Source organism: Panthera uncia (assembly GCF_023721935.1).
Source record: "Panthera uncia isolate 11264 chromosome B2 unlocalized genomic scaffold, Puncia_PCG_1.0 HiC_scaffold_25, whole genome shotgun sequence".
In the NCBI taxonomy this organism is placed as follows: Eukaryota; Metazoa; Chordata; class Mammalia; order Carnivora; family Felidae; genus Panthera; species Panthera uncia.
In genome coordinates this window covers 1,770,142-1,795,809 of record NW_026057581.1, presented here as the reverse complement: position 1 = coordinate 1,795,809, position 25,668 = coordinate 1,770,142, and the positions used below count along the sequence as shown (strand labels likewise).

At 45.8% G+C, this 25,668-nt stretch overlaps 2 protein-coding genes across 8 annotated transcripts in view; both read right to left on the bottom strand.

Moving 5' to 3' along the window:
* ZSCAN12 (zinc finger and SCAN domain containing 12) overlaps positions 1-1,914 on the bottom strand; it is a 57,599-nt gene extending 55,685 nt beyond the window's left edge. Inside the window, exons 1-2 of one of the 2 annotated variants that reach the window (XM_049654709.1) lie at positions 1,819-1,914; positions 966-1,367 (exon numbers count right to left, since the gene is read on the bottom strand). In XM_049654709.1, coding sequence (XP_049510666.1) covers positions 966-1,322 — 357 coding nt within the window. In that variant the 5' untranslated portion in view covers positions 1,323-1,367; positions 1,819-1,914. Of the gene's footprint in view, positions 1-911; positions 1,368-1,818 lie in introns of both variants that reach the window. The other variant, XM_049654707.1, reaches the window with a different exon arrangement.
* A 3,311-nt stretch (positions 1,915-5,225) lies between these two features.
* On the bottom strand, positions 5,226-25,658 carry ZSCAN23 (zinc finger and SCAN domain containing 23). Of its 6 annotated transcripts, none has more exons than XR_007463024.1 (7): positions 25,017-25,658; positions 18,466-18,949; positions 18,076-18,223; positions 17,134-17,759; positions 10,796-12,766; positions 8,397-8,918; positions 5,226-6,014 (listed from the first exon to the last, which is right to left on the bottom strand). XR_007463024.1 is itself a non-coding variant. In XM_049654733.1 (5 exons), the coding sequence occupies exons 2-5, from the start codon at positions 18,871-18,873 to the stop codon at positions 12,716-12,718; spliced, it is 1,233 nt and encodes a 410-aa protein (XP_049510690.1). In that variant the 5' UTR covers positions 18,874-18,949; positions 25,017-25,658; the 3' UTR covers positions 7,308-12,715. The 6 variants fall into 6 exon arrangements, 2 of the variants coding, with proteins under 2 accessions (XP_049510690.1, XP_049510689.1); XR_007463023.1 differs by having other exon boundaries at positions 10,948-12,766; XR_007463025.1 differs by having other exon boundaries at positions 12,559-12,766.
* Between the last annotated feature and the right edge of the window lie 10 nt (positions 25,659-25,668).

Sequence of the window (25,668 nt, the reverse complement as noted above, 5' to 3'; positions counted from 1 at the left end):
CAGATTCTGGGTCTCCCTCTCTCTCTGACCCTCCCCCGTTCATGCTCTGTCTCTCCCTGTCTCAAAAATAAATAAACGTTAAAAAAAAAAAAAAAAAAATTAAAAAAAAAAAAAAAATTAAAAGTAGAACTACCCTACGACCCAGCACTGCACTACTAGGTATTTACCAAGGGATACAGGTGGGCTGTTTCAAAGGGACACATGCACCCCCATGTTTATAGCAGCACTATCGACAATAGCCAAAGTATGGAAAGAGCCCAGATGTCCATCAACAGATGAATGGATAAAGAAGATATGGTATATATGTGTGTGTGTGTGTGTACACAACGGAGTATCACTCGGCAATCAAAAAGAATGAAATCTTGACATTTGCAACTACGTGGATGGAACTGGAGGGTATTATGCTAAGCGAAATTAGTTACAGAAAGACAAGTATCATATGACTTCACTCATATGAGGAATTTAAGATACAAAACAGATGAATATAAGGGAAGGGAAGCAAAAATAATATAACAACAGGGAGGGGGACATAACAGAAGAGACTCATAAATATGGAGAACAAACTGAGGGTTATGAGAGGGGTTGTGGGAGGGGGCAGGGGCTAAATGGGTAAGGGGCACTAAGGAATCTACTCCTGAAATCATTGTTGCAGTATATGCTAACTTGGATGTAAATTAAAAAAATAATAACGAAATAAATCTTGTTTCTAATGTTTCTGAGTAGCATTTCATCAACTGGAAACCATAAGCTCACTACAGAAATACAGGATCCTCCCATAAAAAAGATATAAGTAAGTTAGGACTACATTCACCAAATTTCCATGACTTGGTGGAATAATGCTGTCCTTCGCTCTGGCCTACAAATCCGTAACTTACCTTATCTCAGTCACAAACCATCTCTCACTTTCTCACCTGCTCTCCAGGCTCGTCCAGCTCCCGTTCCAGATCCTCCAGCACGGTCACCACCTCGTCCCCGCTCTCCGGGTGCTGTCCCCGCACCCAGGCCTGGAGCTCCTCGGGCAGGATGGTCAGGAACTGCTCCAGCACCAGCAGCTCCAGGATCTGCTCCTTGGTGTGCGTTTCTGGGCTCAGCCACTGGCGGCACAGCTCGCGGAGCCGGCGCAGCGCCTCGCGGGGTCCAGGCGTCTCCTGGTAACAGAAGTGTCTGAAGTACTGTCGGAAGACCTCCCTGCTGTGGGTGTTGTTCTTCCGCAGGTTCTGATCCCGTCTGGTGGTATTCCTGTACTCCTCCTCCTCCTCCACCTTTACTTCCAGAAGCGCACCCGGTTCCTCGTGGGGCGGCGCAGCCCAGGCCGACGCCATCGCGGCCGTGCAGAAGCTCTAGCGGTGCTTTCAGCAAGGGTGGACCTGAGCGAGAAGCCGTCGCTTTTAACACAAGCTACACCATAAGCGAAAACTGCAAATTCTAACAATTTACTTCTGCGCTTTGCAAGCCACCCCCAGGGTAATTCACGACACTCACGGAAACTGAATACGAAAGACTTAAGAACACATTAAAGAGAAAGATTCAGTAAAAGGTGCTAAGGGTTTAAGGACTTCACAAAGGCAACACTTCCATTTAGCCCTAGAATAAAGGACGACCAAATGGAACACAACCAACGTTCAGAGCAAACAAGTAATAATAAAACACTGAGACGGCCTCTTTTAACGGGCAGGCGTGTGGCGGAAACCACGAAACCGGCGCGGCAGCCCCGCAGCAGGTGAAAGGGCGGCGGACGCCGCTCCCGAAGGCTGCCCCCCGCCCCTGCGGCTTCTCGGGCCGGCCGGGAAGGGCAGGGGAGAGCAGCAGCGCGCTCACCTGCAGCTCCCGAGGCCGGCAGCCGGGTCCCTCCCGGGGAGACCACGGGTCACGCGGTCCAAGCCGCCGGGAGCCCGAACAGCCCACAGCGCCCCACAAAGGCCGGAAGCGAGCCGGGCGGGAGCGCGCGCACTTCCGCTCCAGCCTCAGGAAGGGGCGGGCACTCGCCGGGCGGATCCCGCGCTGCCCCACGAGGTCGCGAGAGTGGGCCCGGTGGGCGCGAGCGCACTTCCGCTACAGCCGGAGGCCCCAAGGGTCGCGGCAGGTGGCCGGGGAGCTGACTGATGTTGCAGGTCTCGGCCCTGCCGGTCCCGCCCGCCGTCCCCGCTGCCCCGCCCCACGGTGAGCGAGGCCTGGCACACCTGGAATCGGTGCCACTTTGTCATGTGTGTAATTCATTTTATAGATTTTTAGCGTCAACTTGCCAGTGTTTTGTTGGGGACTTGGCGTCTCTGCTCGTGGGACATCTTGGCCCGTCGTCTTCCCTTCTGTGACTTCGTCCGATTCTGTAGGCTCCGCCGCGTGGGTGCCAGCCCCAGGCACGACCTGCGCGCTGCGGGTCTCGTCACCGGTGCAAGTGCCAGGAGAAAGCACCTGCGCGTCGAGGGGCAAGACACGGGAAGCCGAGGAGCAGAGTTCCTGTCTCGTACACGCGGGAAACCCAGGGATGTAGGGGCACAGAATAGACGTTAGTTTATTACTAACATTTGGACAATTTATAAACCAGGTGATTCCAACATTTAAAAAATGCCGTCTCCTGTGATATTTTGATAAGCCTTCTAACTACTACTAAAACGAAAAGAGAAAAATTCACTCAAATGGTGAAACTGTAATGTCAGATCACTTTGTTACTTTGTACATAAAAAATGAGCATAGATACACTTGATTAGCTCAGAGTCATGCTGGGTGTCTTTAGGGAAGTTAAAAAGGAGGCAAGAAAGGAGAAAAAAAGTTAATTATATAGAGAATCCAAAAACAACTTTATTATTTTTTCCCCAGGCTTTATATCTGGGTGGATAAGGGTATTTTGGAAAATTAAAGATGACTACAAATTCTTCCGTGCTTTTCCTGAGTCTATGTCATTTCCCCTTGAGTCTTGAGTGGGCTTGAGGACAGCTCAAATAAAATACAGCAAAACTGATGCTGTTTTAGTTTCCCAGCCTGAGCCCTTAAGGACAGCAGCAGCTTTCACTGTTTTTTGGAACAATTGCTCCTGGAGTCCTGAGCCACCATAGAAAGAGTCCGATGGCCCTACTGCAAAGATCACATAAGGAGGCCCCAAGACCGTCCTTCTAGCTGTTCTCACCCCAAGGCACTGGGCATGGCAGTGCAGCTTGGATTTTCCAACAAACCCAGCTGCCAGATAAACACCACCAAGTGCCACTGTAAGATGCCACACGAAATGGAAGAAATTTCCAGCTGAGACCTCACCAAATTCCTGGCCAGAAATCTCATGGGATGGTTATTCCAAGCAACTGTTTCATTTTTTTGTTTGCTTGTTTAAGTTTATTTACTTTGAGAAAGCATGAGCAGAGTTGAAGCAGGGAAGGAGGGAGGGAGACAGAGAACCCAAGCAGGCTCCGCACAGTCAGCCCAGAGTCTGATGTGGGGCTTGAACTCACAAACTGTGAGATCATGACCTGAGCCAAAATCAAGAGTCAGATGCTTAACCCACTGAGCCACCCAGGCGCTCCCAACTATATTCTTAAGTGCCTGTAGAAGCAAAAGTAAATCTAGAGGAAGGTAACATCATTCAGAACCTTTCAGAACCTCAGCTTTTTTTCACACGTAGTGTGACTCTTGATCTTGGGGTCCTGAGTTTGAGCTCTACACTGGGGGTAGAGATTACTTTTAAAAAATTTTAAAAACTGAAAAAAAAATTTTTTTTCTTTGTATACAGTATGTGATGCATATAACATACAAAATATGTGTTCAACTCTTCAGGTTATGAGCAAGTCTTCTGGTCAATAGTAGGCTCTTGATGATTAAGTGTTTGGGGGTCAAGTTATACTGAGATTTTTGTATAGGGGATCAATACCCCTAACTGCATGTTGTCCAAGGGTCAACTGTACTATACTCAAGAGTAGGAAAAGATCATTGTTTATGGTGGTCGCAATGAATAACTAACCTGATCATCTTTCTCCTGTAGAATTCAAAATCAATAAAGAGAATCCTAACAATTTCCCTGAACCTAATGCAATGTAAAATAATGGTTTTTGTTTTTCTTTGTGACTCTAGGATTGCTTCATTTTTATTACCTGCCTTTTCTGGGCATTTGAGTTTGCTTATTCTCCCTTGAACTCTAACTTGGGTCTTTTCTGTTTTCCTAATACAAATCAATACACCTCTTTTTGAAAAAAAGATGCACCTGGGGCTCCTGGGTGGCTCAGTCAGTTGAGTGTCCAAACTCTTGGTTTCAGCTCAGGTCATGATCTCACGGTTCGTGAGTTCAATCCCCATATTGGGCTCCCTGCTGACTGTGGAGCCTGCTTGGGATCCTCTCTTGCCACTTCCCTGCTCATGTGTGCACACTCTTTCTCTCAAAAAAAAAAAAAAAACAAAAACAAAACAAAAAAAAAAAAAACTTTAAAAAATAAAGATGCATCTTTCTTGTCTGGAGTCTTAACTGGGGGCTACGTCATACATCATACCCTAGATAGGAACGGAAGGCGCAAGAACTCACCATGTCATCATTAAAAAGATGCTGAACAAGTTTTTTGACTTGGCAAATCATAACTGCAGCATTTAAAATAATTAACCATCTAATAACATTCCTATTTGTATTTTATACATAACTTAAATTTTCACTAAAATAATTTAACAGTCCAAGCTTTTGTAAGAACTGTATTTAAGAACTAATTAAAACATCTGAAAATCTGAACTGGTGGTCCATAAGCAGCCCTTTGAATCACTAAAATAATGTAGCTGCTTGAGGAGACTTAAAAAAAATTATTTTTTCAATGTTTATTTTTGAAAAAGAGTGCAAGTTGGGGAGGGGCAGACAGAGAGACACAGAATCTGAAGCAGGATCCAGGCTCTGAGTTGTCAGCACAGAGCTGGACACAGGGCTCAAACTCACGAACTGCGAGATCACGACCTGAGCTGAAGCTGGACATTCAACTGACTGAACCACCCAGGCACCTTGCTTGAGGAGACGGTTAAGGAAAAGTAAATGGCTTGTTCTGTTGAATCTGACAAGGTTTTGAGGGACATTCTGAAAGGCCAGTTCCCATCAAAGACCACCCAGAGGTCTGGTATGGAGAAATTCTGCCTTGCTGATTTCAGATGCTGGACACTTTAAGAGTTTGTTTTGTTTTGTTTTCTTTACAGAGTGAGCAAGCGCCAAGCAAGGCAGATGGGCAAGAGAATCTTGAGCAGGCTCCATGCTGAGTGTAGAGCCTGACATCGGCCTCGATATCACAACCCCAAGATCATGACCTGAGCTGAAATACAGACACTTAACTGAGCCACCCAGGCTCCCCTAAAATTTTTAATGTTAGATGAGATGCTACTGTTCACAGGCTTTTCCATTCACATTTACCAACTTCTCACACTCGAGTTTTCTGGTATTTAATAAGGAATGAAATATCCAGGAAAATTCTTACTACATTGATTAAACGAAGAGTTTCTCTCCAACACAGACTCTGATACAGTGAAAAATCTCTGTGTTCTGACTGTAACCTTTCCCACACTTAAGATGGTAACACCTTTCCTTGGTGTGAAGTCTCTGGTCCTGGCTAAGGGCTGACCGTCCAAGGCTTTACCATACTTGTCACTTTTATTATAGGGTCCCTCTCCAGCATGGGTTCTCTATGATGAACTAGTCCAGTGTCTACACTGAGAGCTTTTCCATATTCTCCATATTTGTGGGTCTAATTCAGTGGGAATTCTCTTATCTTCAATGAAGCCAGCACTCTTGGACTAAAAGCTTTTCCACACTTCTCATTTTCATGGCATTTCTCCTGTGTATCTCGGATGCTGGATAAGGATGGAGCTCTGAAACTCATTCCACATTCATCACTTATGCAATCATAGATCTATTTCTAGGGTTCTCTGGTATTTTGGGACTTCTACATAATTCAGGCACTTAAGAATATTGCCATCAAATCTAACAGTGTGTCCCTGTTGGCATGTTATTTCTTCAGATTTCTTCTACTTTGGAAACACCTTCTCATTTTCCAGTTTGACCAAATCACCTGAAAGAAGAGATTGAAAATTTCAGCCTAATTCCCTCATTCACACATACCTTACTCAGTTACTTGCTCACTGAACAACTCTCATTCAAACTACATGCTAGAGGGAAGAAAAAATGTTTCATGTAAGACAGATGTGTATTGAGTTTATGACTTAAACTATAGTGTGTTACTTTAATTTTTTTATTATTTAAAAAAAATTTTTAATGTTTATTTATTTTTGAGAGAGAGAGAGAGAGAGAGAGAGGGAGACACAGAATCCGAAGTAGGCTCCAGGCTGAGCTGTCAGCACAGAGCCAGATGCAGGGTTTGAACTCACCAACTGTGAGATCATGACCTGAGCCAAAGTCAGATGCTTAACTGACTGAGCCACTAGGCACCCCTATAGTGTGTTATTTTTAAAAGGGAAGGGTGTGCATGTACACATGTGCCTATAATAAATAAATAATAAAGGCATAAACCATTAAAGAGCAAAAAAGATTACCAATATGAGAGAGGGAACAGGAGGAGGAAAAGGAGAATTTCCTTGAAAACATTTTATAGATTTCATGTACAAAATTTTGTATTTCACATAATTTAAAAAATGAAAAAAAAATTTTAAATAAAAAATAAAATAAAAAAACAATCCCTAAACATTGAACAAAAATGAAACAAACTGAATTTAAATGTGTACCTGCTGGTGACATAACCACACAAGAGAGAAATTATTTCCAATGTCCTTCGAAGAGTAATTTTTTTGTATATACCCAATGATATAGAACTTAAGGACAAAAGAATGGAAAAATCAGGCACCACCATTAAGCTGTTTATAAAAACCATATTTGATGGTAATGTTAACATTTTTTTTGAGGCCACTGAGATACTGTGGGATAAAACAGATGAGTATTTCATACTCTATCATTCCCGGTATCTTTGAAAGTCTCTAAAAGGAGATGCAGATGAAAGATTAAGGCCCTGAATTTGAACTCGAACTGTCAGTATGAATTCACAATACATACTTTATCTTAAATTCTTCCTAGCTCTGAGCACTGAAAGGCCTAGGAACAATGTCCAATAACAATATGAGCATTCCTAGCACCTTATTTTTGGTTTTAAAATACCATTTCTCACTAAACAGAATCTGGGGTCCTTGGGAAAATGATTGATTTCAGGAGGAGGAAAGGAATTAGATGAGTTTATACTTCTTTTTATACCAGAAACAAGAAAGCTGTCAAATGCCTAGACTCATGTCATAAATATAGGAGACCAGCAGCTGAGAAGTGTGCAGAAGAGAAACCCACCATGTAAGACAAGAAGCCTGCTGCATAAGCTTCAGTTTATTTGTTCCATAAATGTCAAATCATTCTGGACAGCTAATTTTTAATAAAGACATGATTAAAGTAAAAATGAAAAATAATTTGATATCTGTACAATGGAACTTATGTCAGCCATATGTATACATTACATGTAACTCTTGGGAAATATGTCCATAATGTAATACTAAATTTAAAAGTACTGTCAGTTGGTATGTTCAGTATGATTACAATTTGGGCATATATGTGTGCTTGTCCAATGAGCACATAAAAATACTAAATAAGTTTTGTTTTCTACACGAAGTCTTTGAAAATGCACATTTAATAACTTTTCTATTGTATGTAGCCTTTGAGTCATTTTCTATTGGCTTCAATGTAGAAAAATGTCGTCCTGCCTTTGGCATAAAAGGTCAGGCCCAGGGAAGCTGGCAGTATTCAGTTAGAATGGAGAAACAACCCTTCAATAGAAGCAGGATTTTCAACAATGTTAGTGCAAAGTAGTGAAGGGAGAATGACAATCAAGGTTAAAACAATGTGCTTAGAGGGACAAGGTAAAAATGAAAGAAGACATCAAGTGAAAGGTAGGCAAAAGGTTTAGTGATGAGGTTCATTTGGAAAAACGCAAAAGACATTTCTGATCTTTTCCCCGGTAGGATCTCCTCTTTCTCCTCAGTAGATTCAGATCTGAGCTGCCCTGTTTCTGGCTGGAGCTGCCCTGCCCTCCCCACCCCGTGAGTCTTAATGCTGCTGCCAGGCAAGCCATTTGCCCTTAGGGCCCTCGTTTGCCCTTCCTGTCCCCACAGGAGGACAAAGGACCCAGGGACAATTAGAGAAATTTGACCAGGGTGGTATCTGCTAGGGTTCTAGAGCTTAGATCCCAGTATTAATCGGGGAACAGAAGAGGACGACAGAAAGCAGAGTTTCCTTTGACCTACAAGGACAGGGAATAAACGGACAGGGAGGGGAACACAACTCTGGCCCATGCATCTTAGCCATTTCCTCTCACTACACTTGAGAGGAAACTTCAAGTCTCTGCTCTCTCTCTGGAGAGAATACCTGCCTCTGGTAATAGATTGTTTCTTCCTTATCTCACCTTCCTCCTGGATGGTCCAGCTTCCTCAACAAGCCCCCAGTCCAGTAACAGCCTCCTCCCTATACACTGGATGCTGCCCCCGCACCCAGGCCTGGAGCTCCTCGGGCAGGATGGTCAGGAGCTGCTCCAGCACCAGCAGCTCCAGGATCTGCTCCTTGCTGTGCGTCTCGGGCCGCAGCTACTGGCGGCGGAGAGCCTGCCTGGAGCCGGACTCCTGAGGCCCAAGGGAATCCTCCTAACAGAACTGCCATGAGTTTTGTCCGAAGAACTGTCAGAAGCACCATTTCTGTGCAGGCTAGATGCTTTAACTATTTGACATCCCTTCTGTTCTTCTGCAGCCCAAAAGGGTTGGACTGAATCATTCCTGGGCAAAGCAGTTCACCACAACAGTAGCAGGGGCTTAATAAGGCTGGTGATAAGGCATAACACATCACTGTTAACAGAGATCAACTCCAAACTAAGAACATATTTACTCAGAGTGAATCGCTGTGGTCAAGTCAATGATTTGAAGGTAAAGAGGCCCTGTAAAAGATAAGACAAGCACAAAATGTCATTAGAAAAATGTCCTAAAATTGATTTATAGACAATTCGGTTACTTTAGGACTACAGAACAATACTAGTAGCTTTTAGATCTAGAAACTGAAGTGAAATATTCAGATAACGTGAAATATCCCGATAACAAAAACAACGCAAACAGCTTTGCTTACTTGAATTGCGTGTCACAGATTTAGTCAATCATATTTATAAATCAACCTCTCTGTGCCAAGAATTATGCTAGATTCTTTCAAAGGCATTTTTAGTTTTAGAAAAGAACAGTGTGCATGTCAGTTGGGGTGTCCCACATTTGAGTTAGGGGGCCCAAGTCAATTAACCAAAGCCCCCCTTGTATACAAACCCAGTGAGTATTTTTCAGTCCTTTACTTACCAGATGCCCCCGCAGTCCCTAACACTCTAACCACTCCCAATCTTCTAAGGAACTGCAATCTTCTGGCCGTTTTCCCATGAGCTGGCTTTTGTAAAGTGCTTAGACCAACACTTGGTGCTCAAGCTTATATAAGGACTTGTCAAAAGCTCATTCTTAAGTCCACTTTATGGCTTTTCTTCAGCTTGCCAAGAAATGTCCGGTTACCCCAAGCTGGGATCCGGCCTTCTCATTCCACATTCATTCTGGGCAATCTCGTCCATTCAGTAGCATCTGAGAACTGAGACGCTTTCACCTAACAACTCCTAAATCTATTCTCTTTTCCCAGTCTTACTTTGGAGATCAAGACCATTGTAGTCCAATGGTATAAGACTCTTCCAGTCCTAGGTCTTAAAAGCACCTCAACACCACCAAAAATTAACTCATCGTTTCCCCCTCATAATCAATGGCTCTTCCAAAATTACTCATTTCTTTTTATTTTTTTTTAACTTTACTTTGCTCCGGCACTGTCAGCACAGAGCCCAACTGGGGCTCCCAGAAACCACAAGATCTTGAGCCGAAACCAAGAGCCGGACACTTAACGACTGAGCCATTCAGGTGGCCCTACCCATTTCTTTAAAAATGACACATTCAGGGGCGCCTGGGTGGTGCAGTCGGTTAAGCGTCCGACTTCAGCCAGGTCACGATCTCGCGGTCCGTGAGTTCGAGCCCCGCGTCAGGCTCTGGGCTGATGGCTCGGAGCCTGGAGCCTGTTTCCGATTCTGTGTCTCCCTCTCTCTCTGCCCCTCCCCCGTTCATGCTCTGTCTCTCTCTGTCCCAAAAATAAATAAAAAACGTTGAAAAATGACACATTCATTCCCCTTACCATCTACTAATCCAAAAACCTAATCATCCCTATGTTAAAAATAAAGCTTGTAATACGTACTACGTGCCGGGCATTGTCCTCAGCACCTTTTCAACAATCGTTCTCCCTTAGACATCAAGTGGAGTTAAATCCGCGTCTTCCACACAACCCACTCCACCCTCGTCACTTCCACGGCCAGCACCTGGCTTTCACCAACTCACAGTACCGGCTCTCTCCGTGACGCCTGCGCATCTCTCCCCTCTCTTGCTTCCAGTCCTACCCCCTTCCAATCCATCTGCCACCCCGCTCCTGGAATTTCTAGAAGCCTAGTAAGATGACGCTGCTCCCGTGCGTGAAGACAGGGACTCCCGTCTCTGCGGAGTCCGCCTCCCGGAGCAGCGCCAGCACATTGACCACCTGGGCTACGAGGCGGCCGCGCGCGGACCCGGGGCAGCGTAGCCGGGGCCTGCTCCCTTCTGCGAGGCAGTGTGCGCACACACATCGCGTGCATTCTGTGCGGGGGCCGTCACACGGAAAGGACGGAGAGGCACACTGCCTTTTCAAGTCCAAGTTCCCTGGGGTATCGCAGCTGTCACCTGCTCATCCTCTCCGCCCCGGCCACAGCACACCCACCTTCCCTCGGCTGCCTCCGGTCGCCCGTTTCCGCTCAGCTCTCCGCCTCTCCGGGAGGTGCCCCCACCCCCGGCTCCGGGCATCCGCGCGGTATCGCAGGGGTGTTCCCCTCGTCCCCACGGCACTGTGAGCTGGAGGGGTCTTAAAAGCACCTGGAGACCCGCACTACGCGACCGGCAGCCCATGTCCGCTCGAAGGACGCGCCCACTTCTCAACGTTCTCTGAGCCGAGGAAATCACACTTTCCTCCGTTTTCTGAGTCCTGAGATCCCGTCACCGTACGTCCTCCGGGACGAACCCTCCCGGCACTGGCGTGCAAGGTTATGACCACCGCCACGAAGGCCTCGATGAAAACAGGACTCCGGAGGGGGACAGAAAACCACCGCCGGCCGTAAAGACGTACCAGCGCCCGGAGCCCCGAAGCGGGTGGTCCGCGCAGCGCTCGCGTCCACGTCCGCGGGCGGCGACACAGACGAGCCTGCGTCTCGGGGAGCGGCCACCAAGCCTCGCGGGCGCCTCTCGCCGGAAAAGGCTCGCGCTAGCCGTGGCTCACACGAGACCGGAAGTACGTCACGGCGCCCGGGCACGCCTCCACCCGCTCCACACCGCCCCTCTAGGAAGCACAGAGGTCCTGCATCTCAGTGGTTGGCCGGCTCCCACCGCAGGGGCCCTCGGTGGCCTCTGCACAGCGCAGGCGGGTCCACCGGGTGTCCAGCAGCCACTCAGCCTGGGCCCGTCTCTCTGTTACACTGAGGGAATGCGACGCAGTCCTCCGTTCCCTAGGACCCTGGTCCACTCGGCCCCCAGGGTCTGAAGCAATAATCGACACCCACCTGAGCAAAGCGGCATTAAGAGGGGCAGGTGCTGGTTTGCTGTCCACCGTCTCAATCTTTGTGCATGTGACTCCGGTCCTTTTGAGTAACCTGACCACTTACAGATCCCTGACTCTGCAGAATTAGCAGAAAGTGAGGGGAAGCCACATGCCCGGTCCCCGCTGTGAATGGCCCCGGGGCAACTGCGGAATGTGGGGCCTGGTCAGCCCGTGTTTGGTACCCTGCGGTGTTAAGAGCGCTCTGGTTGCACAGCCCGTGAACAATGTGCATCAATTATGATAACTTAGGAAACTTGGCACAATATCTGGACCTCGTTCATCCTAGCTACTTGCTTCAAACGGCTTGCCCTCTGCCTTATTCCCGTGAGGTTGTGATCTGGCGCGCTATATTCCCACGCTTCCTCTGTGTGTTAGAGGTGAACAGCCCTCACTAGTCCATCGATCCTCTACCACGGAAATGCTCCTATGCTTCTGGAACGTCATCTCTCTTGTCTGGTAAGCCATAGTCTCAACAGGCTCATCTTAGGTAACTAGCTATTTTAAGCGTTTTGTTGTTGTTTGTGGGTTTTTTTTGGGGGGGAGGGAGGGCTTTTCTGGGTGGGTGTTGTTTTTATAGGCATACCCACCCCTTCTTACCTAATCCAATAAGTGTGTTAACGGGGATTATTTCAAACCAGGCAGACGGTGGCTACTTTGGTCTAGGTGGCTACACCTAAACATCCCACAGCTCCTTCATAGATGCTCTACCTTAGCTTTCATGAGAACATTGTATTCTTTCTGTCTCTTCTTCTTCTATCTCCTCAGCAGGAAAAGTCTTAAGTAGGAAGACCATACATCCTGATTTATGCCTCTTGGCTGGCTGTAATTATTAACAGCAATCCCTTTCATTCTCAGAAGTGTCCTAGATTGGGCAATACATTATATATAGTTACCTCAAGTCTGACAACCACCGATACGCTAGCTGAAATGCAGATTCCCAGGTCCTGCCCTCACAAACATTCAGCCGGTCTGTGGTAGTGCCCAGGAAACTGCAGTTCAAACAACCCAGGTGATTCTAACACAGGTATATATTCAGAAGCAGTGGCTTCATCATAGAGCTGAGACGTTGGCATGGAAAACTGGGTGTGAGTCCAGAGAGACCTAAAAAAAAGAAATCAGTGATTTACACACTGTGCTTGCGTCCTCTTTGTTACGTAGAGCACCGAGAAGAGTGAGGAGTGAAGAGCAGTGGGACTCTTTCCACTGCTAAGACACATGGACCAATTGAGAGCCGGAGGGCTAATAGGTATTATTTACGGACAAAGCACGTTTCTTGGTAACAACGTCTCTTTTTGCTGTTTGCAGAGGCCTAAAAGGTTCTGAGCCTCCAAGTCCAAGTGCCTGTGAAACCTTATATAATTCACAATGATCTTTGTTCACAGTTTTGTTTTAAACATTTTTAAGATTTTTAACTTTAAAATTTTTAATGTGATTAAAAAATAGATCACTACGAGTGTTTAACCACTTTGGACTTCACTTTTCTCATGCAGGTATGAAATTGGTCAACTCAAAATTTCTTCTTAAAGCTAATATTTTCTCATTTTTTGTTAAGAAACTCCTATAGCACAACAAAATACTTTCAATGATTCCATTATGCTTTAACAAAGTGTTCCGTGACCTCTGCATCTGGCCCCCACCCCTGCGCACTCACGGCTCTTGAGCCTGTCTTAGCTGGGCCTTCTTCACCCTGTTTCCTCTATCGCAGATACTTTCCGCTATCTTCCAGCTCCTTCTACAAATAATCTACTTTCCTCTCAACTTTTACGTTCTCTCTCAACTTCTAACTCAACATTTAACCAGTGACACACATGTATACTGGTATATAGATTTCAAAACTGCTCCTGAGAAGATACTTCATATTTTATAATTTTGACTTTAGATATGCCATTGTTTTAAAATTTTCTCAGAGGTATTTTTTGTCTTATTGGAAAAATGTAAAACAATCTTCCACTATAAATTGTTTTTTAAAGGAAAAATATTGTCAGATAGAGAAAATAGAAGTCATTTTCAAATACAAAATCTGGACAGAGACTTGGTTCTCCTTGAAGATTTGGTTCCTCAAATAAAAATTATAGTGAAAGAGAGTCTTCAGGGCTCTTACCTACAGCTCTAGATAGCTTTCAGTTGCAAAATTCTCAGTCATTTCTTGACATACAGTGTTCACTGTCCTAACAATGCTCAGAGGGGTGCTGTACTATTCCTCAAGAACCAGTAAGGCTTCTTTATATTTTTAGTAATCTCTACACCCAACGTGGGGCTCAAAATCATGACCCTGTGATCAAGAGTCACACACTCTTCTGAGTGAGATAGCCAGGCATCCCTCGAACCAATAAGTCTTTTTAATTGGATTTGAATCAATACTTCTTACACCTTGCTCAGCCATAAAACTGACTAGTCTTTCAGACTGGGGCTTTTCAAAGGCATAAGGAGAGATGGTTACTGGTTTACAGAGCAGATGAAAGGAGATCAATGCCAGAGACTCGATGGGTTGAGTGAAAAGAGCCAGGGTAGAAAAAGAAAAGAGAAGTGAGGGTAATTCAGAAATGTAAAGGGAGACAACACCTAAGAGCACCCTACCAGGAAGGCTGGAGTAATCACAGGAAAGGCCAGGGCCTACATGCCCCTGTCTAGCGGTTAAGTCAACTAATGACAAATGTGCATCCCAGATAAAAGAATTAGAAGAAGTATTCGTATCAGAAAACAAGGCAAGTTAGTTTGGTGAACTGTCAGTAGTTTTAATCATGTTAACCATCACTGCACTCGAGTGGTATATGCCTCTACAGCACAGATAACATCTTTTCTTTCTTGGCATTTTTATCAGTTATTGAGAAAATTTAGAATTTTTGAAAAGCTGTGAAAACAAAAAAACAAAAACAAGCACAAAACAAACCAAACATTCAATCTTCAATTGCAGCTGTAAAAACAATCCATTAGAACTATATCCTTTAAAATCCTGATCTGTTCATATTTTAAATCTTTTAAGAGTTGATATAATGGAATTATCCAAACATGCTGTTTTGGCATATGCAGAGGTATCTGTGATGCTTACAAACTCAGATTATTAGAGTGTATGTCTCATATCACTGAATGGAATATATGTTTACTTGAGAAGTTGATTTTATTTCAAACTTAAGTCTACTAGATCTTTCTTCACTTTAAAATCTATATGTATTTCCTTTGGAAATGGTTAAGCCTCAAGATACAGTAAAATACAATCTTGAGAAAATTTAAGATTTTTGAGAAGACCTACAATTACCCATAAGCGGCGACACTAATGGTTTGAAATGCTGAGAATACCTAACAGAGCCAAATACACGAGACTGAAACCATCCCCACCACTCTGCATTTCTCTGTAGAAGAATTATGTCCACCTCTAGTTGCCGAAACCCTGTTTGCCAGCTCACGTGGAAGTTGTTAGCTTTTAAAGTTTGACTTGAAGTACATTTGGGAGGAGAATGAAATAATCTGTAACATTTCAAAGTAGTGGTTGTGTATTTACACCAGTGTGTTAAAGTATGGAGCATCAGCAAATGAGATACTGTCCACTTGTAAACAGAGAGGAGGCTGGCTGTTTCTCTAAAGATTGTATTGTTTCATGAACACAGCAAGGGGTTGAAGAGTGTAAATATACACCATCTTTCCGTGGAACAAAGGAAATAAGGTTATATATGTTCACGTTTTCTTGTATTTCCATGAAGAAACACTGAAGATATGTAAGATACTAGAAAAATGGCTACCTATGAGGGAAAAGATAGGCTCCCTTTTTAATGTTGCTTTCATACTTGAATCAGACGAAGAATGAACTATCTTCTTGAAAAGTCCCTCTAAATAAATTAAAAGTTAAAAAAAAATCATTCACTACAAAAATAAATAAGGGGCACATGAGTGGCTCAGTTGGTAAGCGTCTGACTTCGGCTCAGGTCATGATCTCGTGGTTTGTGGGTTCATGCCCCATGTCGGGCTCTGTGCTGACAGCTCAGAGCCTGGAGCCTGCTTTGGATTCTGTGTCTCCCTCTCTCTCTGCCCCTCCCCTGCTTGTGTTTTGTGTCTGTCTCAAAAATAAATAAACATTAAAAATAAATAAATAAAGTGCCCCAAATGAGGGATCAGTGGAAGGAGTCCTTCCTGGAACTCGGCTGTAAACCGAACAGAGCAACATGCACAGACGGGAGGCTTTATTGAGCTGTGCCTCAGTGCCTTCTAAATCCTGGAAGTTCCTTCTAACCTCAGTGCCTTCTAAATCCTGGAAGTTCCTTATACTAGTCATTTCTACATGGTGATAAAATGCTTCCAGATGCTTAGAAAGAACACTAGGAATCAGGAGACAGGGTTTCGGCTCCAGCTCGGTGACCCAGCTGAAAGGTCCGCAGTCACTTCCAGCCTCCGTTTCTGTATCATATAAGGGGCACAGAAGTGATCTGTAGGGTCCCTTATGATGTTTCTATCATGGTTAAGTGACCTGCAGTGTATTTGGTACTCCAATCTGGATTGTCATCACCATAGATTCCCATTTCTTTGTGTCCTAGGCTTAGTATAAAGCTTGGTAAACGTTCAATCAGTGTTAAGGGAAAGAAGTTTTTTAAAGCATGGCCTTGGTGGTAATTAATAGGTAATGCTGAGAAGCATGGAGCTTATAAAAAACAATCAATGTGGAAGACTGATCATACTTTTCAACTTCTGTATATGTTTGAAATTTTGTATAACTAAGGGTTAAATAAAGAAAGCAAAATCCAAAAATGCTTATAAATCACAGGAAAAATGCAAAGAGGCCTATATTTTCGTAATGAAGATCAGAAGTGAGATACCAGATTTTTAGATAAGTTTCTTGGTCTACACAAATCTGAAATCTCGAGCAACAGTAACACATTGATGTGTCCTCACTTGGGTCCTTGGTTCCTCACTGAAGGCGGAGTCAGTGGAACTCTACAGAGTTCTTAACAGGGAGAAGCCTTCTGTGTATCTATGGGAGGATTTATCTGTCCCCTTTTGTAGGTTAAAAAGCAAATTATCATATCTTATGAGAAAACAATCAAATCGTTTAAGTTGCAAGTTTTACTGCCATTATTTTTAAATTAATTTTTAAATACTCAAACTACTTTTAACATAATTGTGTATTCAGGTAGCATGTAATTTTTTAAAACTTTTTTAAAAAAGTTTCTTAGAACTCGGACGAAGGAGTTTTCCTAGAGCACACCTGGAGAACTTTCTGCACAGACAGGTGTGGGACCAGTTGATGAAGTCACCACAACAGTGTTCACTACTGCAAACACGGATGTCACAGACCCCAGAGAAGCTGACAGATGGACTTAACATATTATGCTTCTCTCAGCATAAAAACACGGACACCTTCCACAGTCTGCACTCCAGAGGACCGAACGATTCTTTTCCTAGGACTCTGCTTCAGGGACAAAGTGAGAGCCTGCCCCACCACCTCCACTAGGGTCCGACACCGGGAGCCTCTGCCCTACCTGCTCCAGGGGGCTAGCGGCACCCACCCCAGGGTGGACCTTCCGATGCTGGACGAGGTTGCAGTGATAAATAAAGTTCTTGCCACAGTCTTCACATTCGTAAGGCCTTTCTCCAGTGTGAATTCGCTGATGCTTAATGAGGACAGAACGTCGGCTGAAGCTCTTCCTGCACTGGCTGCACTGGAAGGGCTTCTCCCCCGTGTGGATCCGGAGGTGATGGAAGAGCCCCGCGTTCTGGCTGAACGCTTTGCCACAGATGCCACACTGGTAGCGCTTCTCCCCGGTGTGGAGTCTCTGGTGCTGGAACAGACCCGAGCGCTGGCTGAAGGCCCGTCCGCACTCATCACACCCGTAGGGCTTCTCCCCGGTGTGTGTCCTCTGGTGCTCGATCAGGATGGAGTTCTGGGTGAAGCTCTTCCCACACTCACCACAGACGTAGGGTCTCTCCGCCGAGGAGCTGGCCCGCTGCCTCTCCCACCTGCCCTCCTGGTCACATGTGTCTGCACACTCAGGCCCCAGAAGAGTGTCACCGTTCAGTTTCTCAGGAACTTCCACAAGACGTTTCTTTTCTTTACAGAGCTCCCTCTTCGGGGCTGACTGCACACTCCAAGCCCCAGCCTCATCCCCTGAAACGAGAAATGGATCACATGAACGTCATGTTTCCAAATGGAAAAGAAAAAAGCAACCAGGAGGGTGGGTGGCAGGGGACGCATAAGCACGGTTCTGTGTACTTCCCCCACCTAGACAAGGATGCCCGGACCTCAGGGAGAAGACACACTGAACTGTAACTGTCAGGGGACTGTCTTCCCCCAACCAGGCCGCAAACCTCCTTGCTGGTCACCGTGTCCCCAGGACCAAGCACAACGCCTGGCACACAGTAGACGCTGAGCAGATGGACAGTGAGGGAGTGAGGGAGGCCTCTGAGGAAGTTCCAGTCCTCACCGATCTCCCGAAGCAGGCACACCTCCCGCGACCTGCACTGATGCGGCCCTTCCAAGGTCGGGGGCTGGCTGCTTGATGAGTCCTGGGCTGCTCCCCGACCTGCCTCCTCCTTCACCAACTCTTCCTGCTCACGGGCACAGGCTGGAACCTGTTGGAAATTAAGGACGGTTAGAAATCAACTGTCAGAGAAGACATCGTAAGGAGGCCTCCTCAGGCCCACTGCACGGGAAAAGAAGGACCAAGAAACTGGCAGGAAGAAACAGGCAGAAGGATGGGGCACCCACAATAGACCACATCAGGCACAAAGAAATCCTCGTCCTCTTCCTCTTGCTGCACAGAAACCCCACACTCGTTCTTACAGCTACCGACCTCTGTCCTGCCCTCTCCCACCTGCTCTCCCGGCTCGTCCAGCTCCCGCTCCAGATCCTCCAGCACGGTCACCGCCTGCTCCCCGCTCTCCGGGTGGTGCTCCCGCACCCAGGCCTGGAGCTCCTCGGGCAGGATGGTCAGGAACTGCTCCAGCACCAGCAGCTCCAGGATCTGCTCCTTGCTGTGCGTCTCGGGCCGCAGCCACTGGCGGCACAGCTCGCGGAGCCTTCGAAGAGCCTCGCGGGGTCCAGGGGTCTCCTGGTAGCAGAACTGCCTGAAGCGTCTACGGAAGATCTCTCTGCTATGCGGGTGATCTCTCCACGGGCCAGATTCCTGCCCAGAGGCACAATCCCCCTCTTCCTCTTCTACCTTTACTGCCAGACGTCCTTCCTGCATCTCTGGAGTCTGAAGGACGGAGGCTGTGGCCATTTTAGGCTTCACTATTCAGAAAAAGAATCTATCCTTGATGACTCCCTTTGATCTTTTCTTCTGAAAACCCTAAAATCTAAAACATATTTTGCAGAGAAAAAAAAACATTAAAATGTAGAAAATCTTTTCTGCTCGCGGGCACTGGGGTATTTATAGCAAAAGCAGTCACTGTCTAGTGAAGAGCAGAGAATGCATGACTAACAGTAAGGACTTTGCAAATCCTGAGGCAGGTGACACAGGGGAAGGAAAACAGAAACAGAACACGTTCCCCAGAACCGGCCCCCCACCAACCACGGTTTTATTGAAGAAGGGACCATTTTGATCATCCTCAATGAATCAGCTCAAGTAACTCAGTTAGAATAAACTGAGTTTCCATTTGAATGGCAAGATCCTGGACGTGGCGTGTCATGCTGAATGGAGGTAAACGAGCATCATGGTGCCAAGTGGTCACAGAGGACACTAAGAGTCAAGGAGAAAAGGGAAACAAAATGGAGAAGAGAGAAGTAAAGATAAAAGGACAGAATGAGGAGCCAAAGAAATGTACTGGGGAGGAGAGGCCAAGTCTGTCCAGTCGGGTGAGGTGTGCAGGAAAGAGTTTGTATTTGGGCTGAGACCTGATCTTCCAGGTACAATCTGTGCGGGCCCATCTTTCTAGGGGATATGAAGATAAAATAAGATCATGGATAAAGAGCACAAGAAGCTGGCAGCTTGGTAAATCCTAAAGTATGATAAATTACTACTACTGTTATTTTTCTTATAAATCTTATTGAAGGAATAAATGAATCCTAGCAATCAAAACACCATGGCAAAAGAATCAGAAAGTAGTCAAGAGATATTAAAATGAAAGAAATATCGGTTCTGATATTTTAGAATTTTTTTTTTTTTAATTTGAGAGAGAGAAAGAGAGAGTGCACGTGTGCACACGGTGGAGAGGCAGAGGACCAGGGAGAATCTTAAGCAGACTCCACACTCAGTACGCAGCCCAATGCAGGGCTCGATCCCACAGCCCTGGGATCGTGACCTGAGCCTATGGAGTTGGACATTCAATCGACTGATCCAAGCCTCTGGTTCTGATATTTTAAAACAGGGGTAGGGTCTGAGCTGTTTCTCGTCCTTTAATTTCCTGGAAATTGTTTATCTTTGAGACTTTGAGGATGGACAGTGGACAGCAATGCGTAAAATAAAACCAGTGCTCATAAAGACACAAATGTCTATGACCACATAAAGCTTATGAAAGAATCTAAACCAGAATAGTAATTAATGAAAGCAATTTTCTGAAAGAATATTATGTAGCCTAGTGATTTCAAAGGATCATTTTTGGGCAGAGGCTTTCAAACTTTTTTGACCAGGACCCGCAGTAAGAGGTATTTTATACTGAGACCCAGAACACATATATGCATGTGTGTGTACATGAATGTATATGAGACACGCACACACATAACTGAAATAATAACTTCACAAAAACTAAGCACCCTTATTTATGTGATATGTATTATTCTTTTTCTAAATCCTGGTTGTTGTTTTTAAACCCCAAAACAAAAAACCCTGGTCACAGCCCACATGGACTTCATGATCCACATGAGTCATGACCTATAGCTTTAAAAAGTTGCCAAATTTAAGTAAAATTTTTATAATTCATTGTAAATATAACCCAACACTGTTCTTAGGTATTGGAATCCATCACAAAAGAAAAAGAAAAACTAAGGAGAGGGTATTTAATTACAACTGAACATGGATCACTTACGAGTACAAGAGAAGTTAAATCTGCATCGCCAGTATTAGGCATACTTATCAAGAAGAGAAAGACTACCAGGGCAGGGAAGCATCGTTCTGGGTAATCTGCAAATATTATCCTTTCCACAAATTCCTAACATTTCTGGCTTCACTAACTTTTATAGTCACCACTCCAGGAGAAGTGGAGAGAGTTTTTTCCTCCAAAGCCAGGATCCCTGAGCTCATATTCCCTCCCCAGCTTTGCCTGGCACTGACTCACCATCACTTTGAGTACCACGTTATCTTTTTCTGTCCAAACCTCTCACACGCCACCCATGCATCTAGCCAACATTTACTTAGAGCCTGCCATATTCCAGGTTCCGTTCTATGCACTAGAGATAAGCTGCAAAAAAAACAAAGTTCCTACTTCCATGGGATTTACATTCTAATAACAATATCAGTAACAGCTGACGTATATTGTTTTTGAGGTACCGGGCATTGTACTAGACGCTTTACATATATTACCTCATTTCATCCTCAAACAACCTCAAGTAAGCTTTTGTAATTACCCAGTATCATAGATGAGAAAATGGAGGCGCAAAGACTTTAAATCTTCGTGAAACAAGTTTCACAGGCCTAGGTGGGGAAGCCGCCTTTTAAACCCCACAAATCTAACTTCAGAATTCAGTCTTGAGCACTACACCACTTGTTCTCCTCTACGTGGGAAGGAAGACGGAAGGGGCCAACAGGGACAGACGGTAACATGCCAAACAGCAGCAAACGCTACAGAGAAAATTCAAGGTAAAGGAGATGGGGAGAAAGGTCTCCATTTCATGTGGGGCATCAGGGAAGGCTTTGCGGATAAGGTAACGTCTGAGCAGACTCGAGAAGTGAGTGGCGGTCACAGGACTCCCTGGAGAAGGATGGTTCCACGCAAAGGGAACCGAGTCCTTGGAGGCCGGAGCACGGCTGCGTTCTTCAAGCAACAACCAGTTGAACAATGTGGTGACAGCAGAGAGAGCAAAGGGTACAGTGATAGAGTCAGGTAGGGAGATTATGAAACGCCACGTGAGGGCTCTGCCTTCTAGTCTAAGACATGTGGAAAGCCATTGAGGTTTACAGTGGGGTGGGGGTGGCGACGAAATGTTACTTACACTTAATATGAAAGTATAACCAGCTGCCGTGATAACAGACTATGGGAAAAGTGGAAGCAGAGACAGAAGCTATCTAGTCTTTGCGGGAGCGATGATTGTGGCTGCAAGCGTGGTCTGCAGGGTCTCTTCTAGGGTGTGGAAGTTTGGGGTGCAAGTATCAAACAGGTAAGTGAAGGACATGCGCTCTGATGTCACTCAGTTAACCGAACACAGGTTCAAAGGATTAAACGGCTACTCATGCCCTCTTGTTTTGTCAATCTTCTAGGCCCTGAAAAAGGTCTCTTTCCTATTTGCTGCCCGTCTGCTTTGGCTTTTTTTTTTTTTTTTTTAATTTTTTTTTTCAACGTTTTTTATTTATTTTTGGGACAGAGAGAGACAGAGCATGAACGGGGGAGGGGCAGAGAGAGAGGGAGACACAGGATCGGAAACAGGCTCCAGGCTCCGAGCCATCGGCCCAGAGCCTGACGCGGGGCTCGAACTCACGGACCGCGAGATCGTGACCTGGCTGAAGTCGGACGCTTAACCGACTGCACCACCCAGGCGCCCCTGCTTTGGCTTTAAGTCAAAGATTTTCTATTCACAGAAAATGCAGCTGAAGCTTTGAGTTCTGCTCATAGAAAGTCATCTCCGCTCTGTGGTGTTTCAGATTTTTACTCAGTTTCACGAAGATCGATTTCCCTCTCTTCTCTGGATAGGCTCCCTTTCGCTTTCCTCCCGATTTCACTTCTGTCTGGTGGCCTCACACCGGCACATCTTTGCTGCTTTTTGAACCCAGTGCTGCCCTCCTGCTCACAAACATACAGCTATTAATCTCACTTAGGTTCACCACCCCATTGTACACACCTTCCTTGACTTACCGTGGGGCTACGTCCTGATGAACCCACCATGAGTTGAAAATAGGCTGAAAATGCACTGAGTCCACCTAACCGACCACACATCACAGCTTAGCCTCACTTACCGTAAACATGAGCCTACAGCGGGGCAAAATCACCTAACACAAATCCTGTTTTGTTGTTAAGTGCTGAAAATCTCATGTACCTTAGGGAATATTGTCCTGACAGTGAAAAACAGAATGGTTATAAATGTATCCGTTATTTCTCACGAGCAACTGGAGAAAGATCAAACTCATAATTCGAAGTAGTATGAACGTGTACCACCCTTTGTAGGGGACCATCGGTACATGCCAGGTAGAGAGTTAGCATAATAATCTCTCACACTTAAAAGAACCACATCTGCATTTTAAAGCTGGTTTCTCCTAGAGTCTCAGCAAGCTTGATACTCCCAAATCTACCACTGCCCTCAGGGAGGAATGCTCTTTACCAAAGAAATACATGCTGCTGAAGATCAAGCAGCATGCAACCAAGTATGTTTTTATCATAACGCACCCCCAAACCCTCCCCCGACATCACCATCTAAGGCCCCCACTACTTACTGGATGCAGCCACAGACTCTCCCCGCTGAGGTCACCATCTAAGGCCCCCGACTACTTACTGTACGCACTCCCAAACCCTCCCCCCTGATATCACCATCTAAGGCCCCCGAAACACTCAAGCTCGGCTCAAGACCAGTCAGGTCTCTAGCTTCAACTGTTGGGCCCCTCTTGTTTTCCCATATTCCACATGCAAAACCTGCCCGCTCCACTCCGGCTTCTCTTCTCACTGTTCTTTAGTCAGGCTTTCCTCATCCCTGCTCCATATCCGTGGTCTTGCCAGCTGCACTTGTTCCAACCCTACCCAACCTCTGCACCTTGATTTGAATCTCACATCCTTTGAGGTCTTCCTCATGCATTCCAGCCCACCCTCTTCCTCCTTCCAGCTCTTCTATCATTTTGCCCCCAGTCTCTATCTTGCAGTTAGCTCTCACATTAAAACAAAATCCCAAAAGTACAGAATAGCCAATTCTTTCATCAAGCTCTACTCCCCAGAAGTAGACACCGTTAAAGATTAGACTGTATCAGGGGTGCCTGGGGGGCTCAGTCGGTTGAGCGTCCGACTTTGGCTCAAGTCACGATCTTGCGGTTTGTGGGTTCGGGCCCTGCGTCGGGCTCTGTGCTGACAGCTCGGAGCCTGGAGCCTGCTTCGGATTCTGTGTCTCCCTCTCTCTCTGCCCCTACCCTGCTCATGCTCTGTCTCTGTCTCAAAAATAAATAGAAACATTAAAAAAAATTTTAAAAAGATTAGAATGTATCTTTTCGTCGTCTGTGCATCTTTAATGTGTGCACGCACACACTCACACACACACACACACAAACACAACCTTTCCTATTCATCTGCAATAAGTAGAAAGTGGTATAAGGTAGCAGATTTAGTTATGAATTCTGACTAACAATGTGATCTTGAGCAAGTTACTTGACTGGTTTTTCTGATCCTCAATCTCGTGTACAAAATGAGGACAGTTCCTTTGCAAAGTTGTCAAGAGTATTACAGGAGACAATGCATACAAAATGGTTCGGCACAAAGCCTGGCACACAATAAACTTCCACTTTTAAAGAAACACTGTACAATTTTTGGCTTCAGGTGGCTTAATCAATACCTGCTACCTACCCTTGGGGCCAAGACTGTAAGGTTTCCTTCCTATTGCCCAAAGCACAGCAAGGGTAAGTGGGCGGGGAAGCACGTGTTAACACACCACTAAAGTAGCTGTTTCACCAACCTTGCAAACGTACTCTGGAAGACATCCATGTGTTCAGATAACACTTTTCTCTACTCTTAAATCCTAACCGGAAGCCCAGGACTCCTGAGGTCTGAAAGTGAGGAGGACCAGATTCAAACGAGATAAGTAACCCCTGGGCTGTGGCCGTGAAGCTAATATAGAAAAGAACAGAGTCAGCACAGCAGGTTTAAGAAAACGGCCTGAATCTGAACCCTGACTACACCCCTTACCAGCTGGTATGAGTTGGGTCGAGTGAGTGGGCCTCACTTTCCTTCTCGATGTTAGAAAAGGGGGCAGGAGAGGGCTGGTCCGTACTCGGAGCCTACCTACATACGTTACTACCTGGGAAGTGCTTTGAACAACGCCTGCCCAGAACGTACTACCTGCTGCTGAAATATTCGCTTAGCAAACATAAGCAAATCGCGAGCGCCCCCGTGGGTGGTGAACCAGACCCCGAGAGGCCGAGAGGAACGCTCCTCCGTCGGCGCCTGTCCCCTCATCCTACTATGGGGACGGAGACGGCCCGAGGCGCCCGAGCTCGGGTCCGGCCAGGACGCCCCCGCCTCCCGCACCCGGCCCGGTGACAGAGATCACACACCGGCGCGGCCCGACTCCGAAGCTCACCGAGCATCCGCGGGAGGAGAGGCCACCCCGCCAGGCCCCACCGCCTCCCGGTCCTTGACAACCACAGCCCGCACAGTGACCGGCTACAAAGGCCGGAAGTGCGTCACGCTTGCCACCTCCGGGACGGCGTTCCGGCCGCTTTCCTTCTAGCAAGCCCGGAGGTCTCACGCCTCTATGGTCGCCCCGCCGAATCTGCTCCACAGGTGGAGTGAGGCGCTGGGAGGTGTATTCTGCCCCGCGGGGGCAATGGGACAACAGCCAACATAGTGTTTAGCCCATATTAACTTACTCATTCTGCATTGCAACCCTGTAAGTTAGATAGTTATCCCCATGTAACAGATGAGGAAACTGACGCACGTTCCCTCTGCATTTATTGCCATTCCTGCAAAGAAATCATTTTTGTGCACTTTACTTAATTGCACGAGATATTTCAGGTTCACTTTATATATTACCTGTCCTAGACCTAGAATCCACCATTGTTCCATAAGGCATGAAACTCTGGTTCCTTACAGTGGAGAATGGTATACAGAAACCAGCGGATAAGCCATGGGTAGTAGGATATATCATTGCTTCTAGGCCATATCAGTGAGTATATATATATAATTTTTTTTCCTTCAGGATTTTATCTCATTTTTTAATACAATTTTTTTTT

Bases quoted from the DNA above. Each gene is read 5' to 3' on its own strand.
- ZSCAN23 (XM_049654732.1), bottom strand. From the start codon at position 18,873: ATGGCCACAGCCTCCGTCCTTCAGACTCCAGAGATGCAGGAAGGACGT. The intron at 18,224-18,465 runs GTGGGAGAGGGC...AATTTCCAACAG, and splicing joins TGGACGAGCCGGGAGAGCAG to GTTCCAGCCTGTGCCCGTGA. The intron at 17,760-18,075 runs GTGAGGACTGGA...TTCTCGTTTCAG, and splicing joins GTGCCTGCTTCGGGAGATCG to GGGATGAGGCTGGGGCTTGG.